Source organism: Micropterus salmoides, unplaced genomic scaffold (genome assembly GCF_014851395.1).
Source record: "Micropterus salmoides isolate LMB-PRFRI ecotype aquatic unplaced genomic scaffold, ASM1485139v1 Ms_hic_scaffold_3, whole genome shotgun sequence".
In the NCBI taxonomy this organism is placed as follows: Eukaryota; Metazoa; Chordata; class Actinopteri; order Centrarchiformes; family Centrarchidae; genus Micropterus; species Micropterus salmoides.
Genome location: NW_024042261.1, coordinates 28,342,842 through 28,357,223, shown reverse-complemented (window position 1 = coordinate 28,357,223; position 14,382 = coordinate 28,342,842). Strand labels below are relative to the sequence as shown.

At 40.8% G+C, this 14,382-nt stretch overlaps 1 protein-coding gene across 1 annotated transcript; it reads right to left on the bottom strand.

Moving 5' to 3' along the window:
- Positions 1 to 2,806: 2,806 nt before the first annotated feature.
- Positions 2,807 to 14,382, bottom strand: tsr1 (TSR1 ribosome maturation factor). The gene is made up of 15 exons (XM_038692396.1): positions 14,192 to 14,382; positions 12,350 to 12,453; positions 12,036 to 12,264; positions 11,779 to 11,913; positions 11,213 to 11,661; positions 9,352 to 9,496; positions 8,296 to 8,483; positions 6,332 to 6,543; positions 6,042 to 6,201; positions 5,853 to 5,963; positions 5,587 to 5,719; positions 3,650 to 3,766; positions 3,366 to 3,506; positions 3,189 to 3,263; positions 2,807 to 3,094 (listed from the first exon to the last, which is right to left on the bottom strand). The coding sequence occupies exons 1-15, from the start codon at positions 14,316 to 14,318 to the stop codon at positions 2,916 to 2,918; spliced, it is 2,505 nt and encodes an 834-aa protein (XP_038548324.1). The 5' UTR covers positions 14,319 to 14,382; the 3' UTR covers positions 2,807 to 2,915.

The following is a 14,382-nucleotide window of genomic DNA, read 5'->3' as shown; positions in this document are numbered from 1 at the left end:
GAAAGAAAGTTATTTCCTCGGAACAGCAATGAAAAGAAACTTTGTGTTTCCCGTACATTTAATCTGTTTGCCAAGACCAGCTCTGGTAACTTTATTCCACAATTCACTTCCCGAGGAAGATGTGGAATGATGAGGATGGAAAGAGAAATTGCACAATTTATAAGCATGTGGGTGGATGAACCTAGAAGAACAGACACTAGATGAACACTTTTGCTCTACTCATGGCTGGCTTGCTTCTCTTTTGTAATCTTGTCAAAAGCACTTGTAATAAATTCAGCATTAATGCATACAGAGATGGAAAATGTCCTTTTAACAGTGAAGATGGTGTCATTTGTTATAGTTGGGGGAGGTGTCAACAGAGTGCTCATCCTTATTGAATTTGAGATAAGCTTGTCATACTTCATGCTAGCTCTTACACATTAACCCATGGCTTTATTGGTAGTCTGTCTCAACATATGCAAGGTGGTTGGGTATGTCTGTCTATGTTTGAACCAGAAATGTGATCTCCTATACCCCACTGCCCTGCAGTCCTGGGTTGCGTGTATTTGAGGCCTATTCTTTTTCTCCTCTCCCCTACTACGCTCAGTGTTTTATGGGCTGTGTGCTGCGGTGCAGTGACCTCCCTCTCACCCCGGTGCCACCCAGCCGGTGCAGGATTCAGGCGCGCATAGCCCCTGCCAAAACCCCATAGCGCCACATCTGCAATCCATAAACGCCAGCCACTCTCACTCTCCTACTCCCTCACCCACACTGCCTCAGACTCTCACACTCCTCCATTTCACTCTCTCTCTCTCTCTCTCTCTCTCTCTCTCTCACCCACTAATGTTTTATTTTAATTTCCAAATTCTATGCATCCCCCTTTTTGCATTCCTTTGACTGTTTTCTCCCACCACTTCTGGTTTTATTCATGCTGAACATCAACTGGCTCTTCCCTTATCTCTCACTCCCTCACTGCCCCCTTTCTCTCCTTCCGCTTCTTTTTCCACATCCAACGGAAAAATCTCTCACCCATTATATCTTCAGTGGGAGCCAACTAAGTGTGGTGGCAGTGAACTGGGAACCACAAGACATTCCTGATCCAAACAGCACTAAGTCACCAGTGTTCATGTCTTCTGACAGTGGCCTGTGCCAAACACACACTTCACTTATGGGTTGGATTCAGCTTTACCACGTTGCAGTTAGTCCCCAAACAGCTAAATGTTTATCTGTTTCAAATTGATAGTGTCAGGGAAAAATGTAGTGTACGCATCTAAACTCAGGACCATTTTTGTACATGTGTTACTTTAAGAGCATTCTCCATCAAGGGGGTATTGAATTCCCCCTAATCCTTGCCATGAACTGCTGGCCAGCAGAACACACAACACTCCTCCCCCCAGCCTTAACAAGATGTGTTGAACACATCACTGTTGCTGTGCCCTTGCCTTAATCCATGCAAAAAATTGTGAAGTGGGAAATAAATTGAGTGTTACCACTAAACTCCCAACTTGCCCCCCCATGGGCAATAGAGACATTAGTCTTCCTCAATTGTACTTTTTTCTTCAACGTTTTCCACTGTAATCAAATAAAGAACGCACACAGTGAACTTTTGCTCCCCTTCGTTTCTTGGATCATGTTCTCCTCTCCATCCCAAAATCTTCACCTTCTGGTTTCCCAGACATATTGGTATGCCTCTGTGGTGCAGTCCCAACACAGGCCGAGGATGAATCATGTTGCTGCAAGCATGCAAGGGCTCAGTTTTATGATAAATATTACAATTCATAAATCAGCGTTTTCCTAAGCAATAAAGCATGGGGCAGGGAAGGACACAAAACTGTAGAGCATTTCAGCTTCAGTTTGAAAGTAACTGGGGTCATGATCTGAGTGTGTGTTTGTGTTGACTAGAGCTGAAAAGGAGGCTTCAGGTCAGGGTGAGACCACCATGGAGAAAGAGCTGTGTGTGTGTGTGTGTGTGTGTGTGTGTGTGTGTGTGTGTATACTGCTGGTAGTAAGCAAAGTACTATAAATACTTCTACTTTTAGATGTACAGTTTTAGGCACACCACATCAATGTATAACAAGGTACAGGGAAGTGTAGCAAGTGACTTCCTCACACCAATATAATGTTGATGCCATACAGCTTTAAATAGCTTTAACAGGGAAGTCTTGTAATTTGAGTTTATGTTCTTTCGGATTGTATTAAATTCTTTTCAGGACTAGTAATTACAATTAATTAGATTTTGGTAGCCTCTTTTTTGGCCACTGAGGCGTGTTTGAGATAAAAAGATTATACAAATAAATGAACCCGACAGCCGCTATTTGTCAAAATCTTAAAGGCCACATTTTCATTGAGATATTATGGACAAGAATTACTTAAAAGCACAACTTGGGAGTTCTTTTTCCATTTTTAAAATTCCCCAAATATCTCTAACATAATCTATATAATGTTTTTCCCCCCATTATTATATTTTAATGTGGCTGCAGGCTTTAAGCCACATCTGCATGACTTCAAAGAGTTTGCCAGTGTAATGTGCTTGATACTGTACATGACTAATGTAAAAACTATTACTGACCTGCCAGTTCCTGTGGAAACAGCCCTCATTTTTACTTACTGAAGTACTTTTTAGTACTCAACACGTACACAGCTATTTGTTCAGCGGTAGTCACTCAAATATTTTGGACCTATTACAAACGAAGTTGAGAGTTGCTCAACAAAGTAAGGAGGAAGCTTTATGAATACTTATTCTTCATTGCCACCTAGTGGACAAAACAGATTCAGCAACTGAAGGCTTCGCAAAATGGAACAAGATAAACAAATAAAGAGGAGATACTTTGGATCAAAATAGGTTTATTTAATACACATTACACTTTTTGAAAATGTCATGTGATCACACCGATACATGTCATGTGTCTTTCTTGCATTGCCATGTTGTCCTTCCGCTATTCCATTTCCAAGTCATCCATGTCCACAGTGCCTTCTCTCTTGACCCAGGGTAAAGGCGAGGGCACATAAGGGTCATATGTCCAGCGAGGATACACTCTCTTGTACAAATTCATCATGACAGTGTCTTGAGAGCGCAGTTGATTATCAAATACACACTTCATGTGACCATGTGTTCCTGAAAAAATAAAATATGACAGTCAGACTTCACAAGAGATAAACACTGCATAAGGAAGCTGCTGACACTGAGTTTTGTTGTCAAATTTTCTCACCTAAAGCCTCCTTGATGTGGCCTCTTCGACCCCACTTTGTCCGCAGCTCCACTGGCTTGAACCACAGGATATCATCTGTTACAGAAAAACAGTAAATTATGACGCTTAAAGCCATAGAGAAGTCAAACATTATGTAATATTCTGTAGTCATAGTAAGAAAAGAAAGAGTCCTCTCACCCCTGTTAAAGAACATGTAACGGACAACTGCAGAGCGCCGGTTAATTTTGAATGGGTGTCCACTGAGTACAATCCTCTTCAGCACAACGCGCTGAGGGTCACAACTGAGCAGACTGCCTGTAGCCACCAGGTCCTGGATGCCTACAAAGACAGACGAGGAATTAGCTTAAGTGGATAATTAAATTAAATTAAACAGACAACAGAATGGACGGTCAAAAGTTTAAAATCAAGGCAGCCAGACCTAATGAAATCTACTAAAGTACAGACAGGACGTTTCATCTCACCATCGTTCCTCTGTTTGAAGAGCAGGACTCCCGCAGGAGAGAAGGTGATGGGAGCGTACACGGACACCACAGTGGGGGCATCTGGCATGAGGAAGCGCTCCATCTTATGCTTGTCAGCTGAAGAAGAGCAGAGCTCATCACTCAATAATCAACTTACTACTGTATATCCAGCAGCTAAATCTGTTTCAGACTACTTTTTCTACAATCCTTTTGCTACTTTTTTTAATCAAAGTAACAGCAAATCCATAATGCTATCGATAGACAAATTATTAGTTCTGCATAAGGGTACTATCCCATAACCAGAAAATTCAATCAATAAATTAATTATTAAAAAATACTAAAATAGCGTTCATCCAACCTTTGCTTCTTGGGGATCAAGTAGCACAGCAAAATTCATATACACATTTCTGCACTATAGGTGGTGCTTGGTGATGTAGTGAATGCTTGATGGTCATGCAGTGGCTACTGGGGTTGTTGCTAGTTTTGTTCGAGGCAAAGTGAATTTGAAGAGGAAAGTTTATTAGTCAGGTTTGTCAAGACGGTTTAAAATTAGTCAGTCCGTCTTGTCAGTGTCTTGTGGCAAAGTTCACCAAATTTCAGCTTTATGCAAAAGCACCATGCAAATTTACTTTGCCTGTCAGCAAATCCACTTATCTAATCAGTTCCACTGAAATGAACTGATTTTGGTACAAACAATTGCTCAGGCATGTTATTGGCAAAGGGCAAAAAAGCAGGAAAATATACTGAGCGCCTGTTACACAGAAGCTGTTGCCATGGTTACTTCGCGGCACGCTTGTTTGACTGTCTGTTGATGAGGAGCACAGAGCGACCCCGCAGATCAAAGCAGTCTGAAAAGGCCTTATATAAACCCTGTCACAACCATTCACAAGAAATGAATTTATAAGGTGCGGAAACCTTTAACATAAGGACTTAAAAAGCAACCATTCATACAGCAAAGTGTATATAGGCTATATGAGTGATCAATCGACAACAAAGTCAAAGTAAACATTAAATAGCTTATAACAAGCAATAATCAAAACATACCCAATTCATCCGATCCTTATTAGCTACTAGTTATTTAGCATATACTCCTTAAAAAAAAAAAGTAATATTAGGTACTCTACCCTACTACTGGGTGATAGGCCTATAACGCCACTCTCTCCCGACGAGTCCAAGCATCACTGGCAGTAGCTTCTGAGTTTCACGTTTAATTAAGTATAGATGTAGAATTGTTCGTGGTTGAAAGGTTTTTGCTGGTCGCACAAAGTTTACAATGGATGGAATGTTGTTTGCATCTTAGACTGACACAATAATGGCAATAACGTTACTTAACAGCTGTCGAAAATACCTCTCCTCCCTGTTCTCCTGTCTTCCTTTAGCTTTTTGGCCGACTTTAACATCATAAGGTCCGGTGCCACTGACCTGCAGCACGGTCGCACATTCACGTCAGGGATGGTGCGTTCAGTAGCGTAGCGTTACTTGGATTAGTAACTAATAATATAACTGGAAATAGCAATCCGTTACATTACTCTTTAGTGGCAAAAGTAACATTTCAGTACTGCCCAACACATTACCACTGATGCGCAAGAGCGACTGTGGTACATACTACGCAGGTGTGGAATGGGCAGCTAAACATCCTTGTTGATACTTGGGAGAGGAATAAAACTTTACACACGTCAACCTATAGATGTCGTTTTTTATTTTTATTACAGATCTGAATGATTCACGTGGGTCAGACTTTCACATTGGAAAATCCGGAATTATCCAGAAAAATCACATCCCAGATTGCTAAGTGAGCCGTAAATCTGTAGTAGTCAGTCACTTTTTTACCAATGCTGCATAAATTAGGTTATTTATACATTGCAGTTCCTCTGATGCATGTATTGGAGGGATTTTAAAAACGGATTGTTTCGTTAAGAAGAGCTTAGTTGTTCTACCTGAGGTGTGCTGAGAGAAGATGGGAGAGGCCCTGAACCTCCGAAATCCACAGTGGAACACCAGCTCCTCTTTAGATTTGATCGGCTCTGTATTGCTGGGGTGTCTCCTCACCAGCAGGTGCATCACTGACATCTGCACAGAGGAAAAAACGATTAGTCCAGACAAGTCAAAACCAATAATACTGTACTGTCAAGTGTGACGACGTTTCAAATGAACAGTTACAAATTACAAAAAGGCTTTGGGATGTCAAAACCTTGGATCATACCTTCTGTTCATGGGGCAAGAGAGACACCAACATCAGAGGTCTGCCTGACTGGACACTCTCCATCACAGAAAAAGGCACATCAATGATGTGCAGTGTAACATACCAGCCCACCTGAAACAGAAGGGGCATCAGGGTCAATGAACCCAAAAATCGAATAAAAGTGCATTCATAAATGAAGGGGTTTTTTACCATGGCTCCCTCGTCCTCAGTTGCAGCTTCAGCCAGTATGCGGTGGCGAGTGCGTTCAAAGCTCTGGAACTGGAAGATGCGCGAGTAGTTAAGAGGCAAGTTCTCCATGGGGTCCCAGGGTGAGGAGCGGAAACTTTTTAGGCCTCTATAGCGCTGGAACCTAGACACAGAGGACAGCAGGGATCAAATGAGGAAATCATCAAACTGTACAAATGAATATGTTTTCCTTCCAACCTAAATTCACATTATTTAAGTAATTATTCCTCATCCTACATAAAAGCAGAACCAACCTCATTCTAGCTGCCATGTCGAGAGGTGTGTCAACCTCATCAGGAAACATTTCATTGGCTCGAGCCTCGCGGTAGCGTTTTAGGCCTTCTTCTTCTGCAGCTTCATCAATGTGCTCATCATAGCGCTGATCTGCTCCAGTTCGCTCTGTGGCACACACCTCTTCTTCCTCCTCCTCCTCCTCTTCTTCTGAGACACAGCCTGAACCTGGCTCCTGAACACAGAGTACACAGTATAATTTTCTAGTCTAGTAACCCTGAGCCCTGTTAATATTACAGGCCTAAACAGAGCATGCCACTGACTAAGTATACATACCTAGACCCTTGTACTAGATAAGTGAGATATTAAAAAGCAATTTTTATGTTCCCTGTCCTTGTATATGTGACTATTACGAAAATGCAAATGGTGGTATTCCAAAATGAATTGTGATATTGTGAGATAGACAGTATTTCCCGGAAAACAAAAAAGGCATCTATTCAATTTGCCATAGGGTCAATTTACACAAAATACAACATACATGTTGTGTCATCTAACCTTGAAGATAGTTCAGTTCGATTTGATATATCTCACACTGCCTCTATTGGAGTGGAGGCAGACATTTAAGAGCTATATTGTATTCATCTTCAGAAAATGGGAAAAAGAACAAAAGTATTTGCACCCCCAGATACCACTAAAGGAACAGCACTGCTAATGTCCCTTGTTCAAAACTATGAGCCAATATCCCACAGATTTGAGTGTTCAATCCCTACCAAATCCATTTATAAGTAGATGAACAGGTGTCTCTGCCATTCTCTTTTCAGTTCTGTATAAGTATTACTGTTGTTGCACTCCCTTATTACAAAGCAATGTTTATACGACAACTTTTTTTCTAATTCACCAAGGCAGCCTTCTGCCTCTCTAGTTTGAGAATGGCAGTCAATATTTTGCAAACAATGACCAGATGCACATGTTGGGAATACAAGTGCAGTCAAAGAGATTCTAAGTATAGAAATTTTAATTGTATAATAGCCAAACATAAACAAGACTAACACAGACACAATTAGAACAGTGTTTTCAGCAGAATTGCGCTGTGCATAATAGTATTTGTGTCTGTATGTGTGAATGTGATAAGGAATTGCCAGAATTCAAATTAAGGGGCTCTCTGGTTTGCATATATTTAAATGTTGTGTGTTCTCTGTGTGTCTATAAACTCCAGCCTTTCCAGACATTCACTCTTACAATATCTAGAAATTCAACTTCAGTGACCAATTTATTTGTATGAGGGAATTAATCAAAGACAACACGCTTGACAGTGCTCCCTCACCTGGCAAATAGGAGGCAGAGCGAGATACATGAGGGGGAAGCACTCACAACCTTTCCAACATCCCTGCTGCAATAATAATAATCATTATCATTTGAAGTACCCTTTTTCCTATTGTTACCCTCTCCTATTTGCGTATTCCTGTGCGCTAACCTTGACATCAAACACATGCTAATAACAATTACATATCATAATGAACCCATTGCATAAGGAGAGTTTCCCCGACTTCTTTTCAAGCAGAGTTGGAAATAAATAAATGTTCGACCCCTCCCTTCGTCCAGACAGGAACTCCTGTTCACAGGACAGGAAGACAGGAGGCTTCTCTCGGGACTCCTGCTCCAAACACTATTGTTGTGGTGAGCAGCCTGGCACTACAGGCCAGAGACAGAGAAAACAAACAGTGCCTTTCAGTTACGAGGTGCACTGACTGTGGGTCACGTATGCATTGTGATGAACAGTATGCCAAAGAGAATTATAGTGTGATAATCCGGACTAAGTTTATTTTTGTCATGTGTGCACCTGTGGGGGCACCATGGATTAGAGGTGGCTCACTGAACCTCACGGCCCCAGTTTGAGTCCGACCTTTCGTGCCCTTCATTTCAGGTCATCTCTCCACTGTCTGTTATAAAAGCCGTACAAATGCCCCAAAATACTTTCAGTGTATACCTGAGAGTTATTCTCCTCATCATCATCTCCATCCATGGCCTCGTCCAACATGTCATCATCATCGTCATCACTGCTTTCTTCATCCATCTCTCCATTCTCCTCCTCATCATCATCATCAACAATCCACGTGGCCTGGTAGTCTGATGTTCCTTTAGGCACCTTCATCACACGTTTTTTCTTCCTGGCCTCTAAACAGCACAGAGAAAAATCAATAAAACATTAAGACTCATGTCATATTGTAGCAAGTTTTACTGTATATACAATTTGAAAAAACTAGCTATATTTTAATCACGATAGCAACACAGACATTATTTTAAAATGTGTCAGGTACTTGCAGGCAAAGAAAATATATTGCTATGTACAGTTTGCTTTGAGCTAACTAAAGGGGAAATCACAGCTCAGAATCAGAATCCGCTTTATTGCCAGGTATGTACACACATACGAGGAATTCGACTCAGGATTGTACATTGCTCACAATGTGCTTACTTGTACAAAAATACCATAACACAATAATAATAAAATCAGACACACACTACAGTATAGACAACACTAACATACACACTATGAACAAAACAATATAGACATATTGACAAGTAGTGCAGTGATCAGAGTGCAAAGGATGCAAGAGTTAAATCATTAACCCTGTACACATTACTTGTTTCTGTAACTCGCTAGTCGTGTTGATCCATCAAATCCCCTTTGCAAACATCCATCAATCTGATTCTGAGATATCATATATATGATTACAGTTTTATATTAAAACTGTAATAAAGGCAACACCTGGCAAATCAGCCTCATTAGCACAGAGTTTCCTCAATACAATTGTTTTCTCGGTCACTTGAAGGCTTGCCAATGTGACCTCTCTCCCAGTTATAATTTCATGGTAATCCAACAGGATTGCTCTAAAAAAAAAAAAACTGTTAGACTGTACTGAAATGTTTAATCTAACCAAATCAGGTGTGAGGCCTCAACCCTCTACACTGAACAATATCTTATCATCATATTACAAACTATATCACCGCAAAAAGAGAATGTGTGTAAATTCTGTCTCTCCACCTTCAGCTTCCAGCAGCTCGCTTTCTGTTGGCCACGTCTGTTCTCCGTCCATGGGGTCCACCTCAGCCTCTGCCAGCAGACTCTCCCTGACAGATGGGTCTGCTTTCATGAGCACCCGCACTGCAGCCTCATCTTCACCTCCATCCTGTGGGAAACACAGATCTCTGAGGTAAATGGGATATTCAGCCTAATTATCAACACTTAGTGGGACATATACACTATTTATTGGCACATTCATGCCAAAAAAGCTAATTTGAATTGAATTATTATTTTTAAGAACAGGGGAGGGTTTTACATTCTTGAATTGTTTTTGCCATCTTTGAGTCACTCTTTTCATTCATTAAACTATTATATGATCAATATTATGACTGCTTGTTGTCAAAGTTCCATTATTGCTGCATAGTAGTTAAAAATGCACATATATTTAAGAAGCATGGACTCTATTCATAGTTTTCAGTCACGTGACATGCGCTGTGACCTGGAAGGCAAAACAACAGACCAACGTAGCGACTCCCCCGTAGAGACGCCGCAAAAGCAGTCAAAGTTTTATCACATTTCAACTTAAGAAAAAGAAAGATATGAACACAAACTGCAAGTGTTGGGCATATCCGATTGTTATGACCCTGGGGTTATTTTTTGTTTGTTTATCTCTCTCCCTGAACTGTTAGCTGTTCTCCTCCCTTAGAGTGTGTGTATGAGTGTATCCAGGCAATAGAGAACAGGTGAGCACACTGGATTGGTCCTGCAGAGCTGACTGGAGCCTCCTGATTGGTCACCTGGATGACAGCAGCCATCTTAAGCCCCACTGACAGGAACTCCTCTCTCTCTCTGCCATTCCCAACCTGAGCCTGTGTACTGTGTGTTATGTCCGTTAGTCGTGAGTAGAGAACTGTTGTGATCAGATGAGACTTTGTAAGTGAACCTGTGTAGTGGACACATTGAACTTTGAATAGCTTAGCTTTGTAATTCAGATTGTCGTTGACAACCTTGTTTTGTTGGCTTTAGCCATTTTGTTTGCTATGTAGCAATTTTCTTTGGCGTAACTTTATTGTGTTAGCTACTAGCAGTGGGTTGGAGTGAGAAGCCTTTTTGTTTGCACCATTTTTCTCCTGTTTTTCATAACAGAAACCTAGTTTAGAGCTTTGTCTTTTCTTTACTTTTTGGTTTAGGAAAGTTTTAGGTTTTCTTAGAGTGTTTTGGTTGTTGTTTTGGGCACTGCTCATCTCTGAAAATAATAAAAACTGCTAAATTTTATTTAATTTGTTCTGTCATTGCTTGGGAATGGGAAGCCACACATTTATGTTACATCCTGGATACCCCTAGACCTTGGGGACGTAACACCGATCCATATAACGTTATAGCATCCGCTGCCGCATTTCTACCGTTAAAAATCGGCAGGTCCCTACCGCTACTCAACTGCGGTAATATTTACTTTTACCTTCTGGGGAATCCCTCACCTAACACAGCTCAGGCTTGTCTGCTCAATTTGCCAACGCAAAAAGTAAGAAACTCAAAGTTACAGTGTATCACCAGCATATTGGTTGGCAGGCAACGGAAATTAACATCTTTTTGCCCTCCAAGGAAGCGTTTTCATCGGAGTGTGACGTCACGTGAAAACTATGAATTATACAACTGTAACATGAGGCCGACTTGATATTCTGTGTTCAAGTTTCAAGTCTCTTTCATTTATTTTTTATACTGTGTGAAAAATAACAGGCTGCCTCCAAAGGTGAAAAAAAACAAATACCTACAACTGATTCGAAAATAATAATAATAATCTTTATTTGTAGAGCACTTTTCAAAAACAAGTTACAAAGTGCTTGAACAAGTGTAATGACAATAATACCCAATAGTCACCTACCTGCATGTCAACATCTTCTTTGCAGTCCTTTGCTGTTCTGGCTGTTAAGTTGAGAGGAAGAGGGTCTGGTGGAGCATCAATCTGACTGAGCTGAAAGTCTCCATGTCCAGTGATGTGCACCAGCCTGTCAACCCGTAGAGGACGGCCACGGACATACCCAGAGACACAGAGGGTGCCCAGGCCAGTGGGTCCACCACCTGTACCCTCAGCAGGGCTGTTGGGCTTAAAAGTGACATGCTGAGCCAAAAGATGGGAACGTCTGGAGCGGAAACCAAGCTTTCTCTGTCTCTGAGTGCCCAGGTGTCTTAGAAGTAGAGTGGCATCCTGTTCCGAATCCAGAGGGAAAATGCGGGCATCAGGAAAACGGATCTCAGTGATCTTTGACAGAGCTCTCCTGGACTCAACCCTCTTCTTCACAAGAAGATCAGACACACCCTGACATACCAGTGCTACACGGGGTAAAAGAAGAAACCGATACAAGTCAGAAACTATGTATAAAATCTACTGCAACAGCAATTTAGCCCAGTCACTGGAGGAGTGTAAAAGCTCCAGCAGTTTATACCCACCATGGCTGGGGAGGCCCTGGGCAAAAAGGCAGGAGAGACAGTAGTCTCCATAGCTGTCCCAACCTTCAGTGGCATCCAGCACAAATACAAGGCTATCTGCAATCTTTGCCACATCCAGCAGGGAGTGCATGTTAGCTGTACAAAAGAGACCATAAGAGGTGGCTTCAGAATGGGACAACAAAATGCTGATAAAGACACAATAGTACAACAAAGGCATATAGCACAGTACAATCTATAAATATTTGTTTTTTGCTTACCTGTGCTGTGGTTTAGAAAGGTGAACCTTTGTTTAAAACGAGGCAGAATCATCCCAAAACTGTCACTGATGCCACTGATGACCCGCTCCTGATGTACGACACCCCCAGCACCCTCCCCACGTAGAAGTTTGGTAACAGCACCTGCATCGACTGCACCATGGAGAGACACCACAGCGACCAAATGAGGAGGCCCATCCCTGCTGCCTAGACGTCGCTTTTCTGTCAGGACCTAAAAAGACAAGAGATAGAGAAACTCTGCTGCTCCAACAAAGAATTCAAAGAAGACTATTGTTCGTGTGAAATAAAAAAAATACCATGTCTTTCTTATTCCTGCGTAGCTGGTTGGCTTTGTGCCTTCTGTCCATCTTCTTCTGCTCCTTCCTCTGTTTTTTGGTAAGGGCTGTCACTGACACTCTCCCTGAGGGACAGTTAACACAAGGATATTACTATGTTGTTTTAACATGCAAAGTGAAGTGGTAAATATGTAGGTGCACACTTTCAAAGGCTGATTTAGATGCTTTATTGAAACCAACCTCATTATATTTGCAGTGTATAAAAAAAAACAAATGGCAAAATTGTTTCTCAACTCTTCACAGTACAATATGATTGCAACTAGGCCTAACAGCTCATTGATTTTACTTTTGTGCTATGCTGTCTGGCACATTATTAATGTATGAAGACATTTAATATAGTACCACTTGCATGCCCAATTTAGTCTACAACTGTGTGTTGTAAGACAGCCTTGCAAACAAACCACAACCTCGCTGCTTAGAAAAGACTTCTCAGTACACTATTTTGTCATCTGCCTTCTGCAGTCCTGCTGCACCTTGTTATTGCATGCAAAAAAACACGTGTTGGTTTGCATACATTCTGCTTGTTTAATCACTGTAAAATCATAACATTACCATTTTTTAAAATAATGCTGCTAAGTTTGAACGCATCCTTGCTGTAAAACATATGATATAACTTTAAGATGTTGATAAATCTGTAGTAGATATGTGAACAGTGTGCGAACAAGATATTCACATGGCTTTTCTGTAGGCTATTGAAGTTATGATTGATGTCAAAAATGTGTTTGCTGCTTTATAACAAAGTGGTTGCACACTATATCAAAGACACCTGTAGAGTTCAGTGAAATCCAATCCAATAGATCCTGCTAGAACAATAAATCTTTACTTTGTGAAGATTATATAATGTTAGGTTTTTTTCTTGGAGAAGTACTGATTCAATGAATAACATTTAAGGCCATACTTTGTTTTGCTATTGCTGTAACAAACTGCATTACAGTGTAATGTCCGTATTACTTTGTCTCTTAAAAAGAGTGTTCATAATTATTTGATATAAGAGCCTTGTATAAATTACTAACTCACACAATATAAACACATGGACATCACTTCAGATTCTATGGACAGAGATATCAGCTTGTCTGACAAAAAGTTATGGACAGACAAACAGTCATAGATGATTCTTCTTACAGATATCTCTTTACATCCTTAGTGGAACAGTTATAAATGTGACATACTCTCAGTTCAATATGATCCTCTGTACTTAAGATCTGTTGACTTAAATAATGCCTGTGTTTCTATTTCCAGCGTGTAACTCAAGCTGATATATGTCAATAACATTTCAATTGAATTCAACTGATTCTTGTTTTATGATCAACTGAAAGTATATGGTAGTATTAGTTGCAGTGCTAATGTATTGGATGGCATTACATTTATCGTTTAGAATCTCATATTAATAAAAATGATGTGCTGATGAAAATAAATGCATGTAAAGTTGTGAGGTATGGAAAAACTCCCACTACACACTCGATCAGGCTGACAATGGTTGACAACTGTGTTTTCTTTCCTGTGATATTTGAGAGCTGAACTGGTTCCACCGTGCTTTAAATGGTCACAGGTTAACTGGGGAAAGACGCGGCCACCACCAATTTGGTTAACGATCCAACGATCCAAGCGATCCGTACTCCATTTTTTTTTTTTAAATAGAGAAATGTGTAAAAAGACTCGATTTAAATGTACCACCTTTTCCAATAAACTGAAGCCACCCCTAAATTCATAAGATAACTCGGCACGTGTGCTTGCAGAGCCGTGACCAAAGCCACAAGCTAACACAGTTGTTAAGTAACACTTCAACAATTGAACACTGCTTACCTTTGTTTTCTCTCTCAATTTCTCCTTTCGTCCGGTGCTTGCCATGTTTGTGGCCTTTATTTTTCTGCTTATATATGCCGTGTCTGTGACCCTGTTGTTTTTCCCCATTAGCAGCCATTTTCACCATGTGGGAAAGTGAGACAACTTACTTCCGCACTCGCAATGGCGTCATAACAGAGGCGTGTCTTCAG

What these genes read in the sequence shown, in the direction of transcription:
- tsr1 (XM_038692396.1), bottom strand. Translation starts at nt 14,318, where the DNA reads ATGGTGAAAATGGCTGCTAATGGGGAAAAACAACAGGGTCACAGACAC. An exon ending in CTGAGGACGAGGGAGCCATG is followed by an intron (nt 5,964 to 6,041) that starts GTAAAAAACCCC and finishes CTTCTGTTTCAG; the next exon opens with GTGGGCTGGTATGTTACACT. An exon ending in TTACATGTTCTTTAACAGGG is followed by an intron (nt 3,264 to 3,365) that starts GTGAGAGGACTC and finishes TTTCTGTAACAG; the next exon opens with ATGATATCCTGTGGTTCAAG.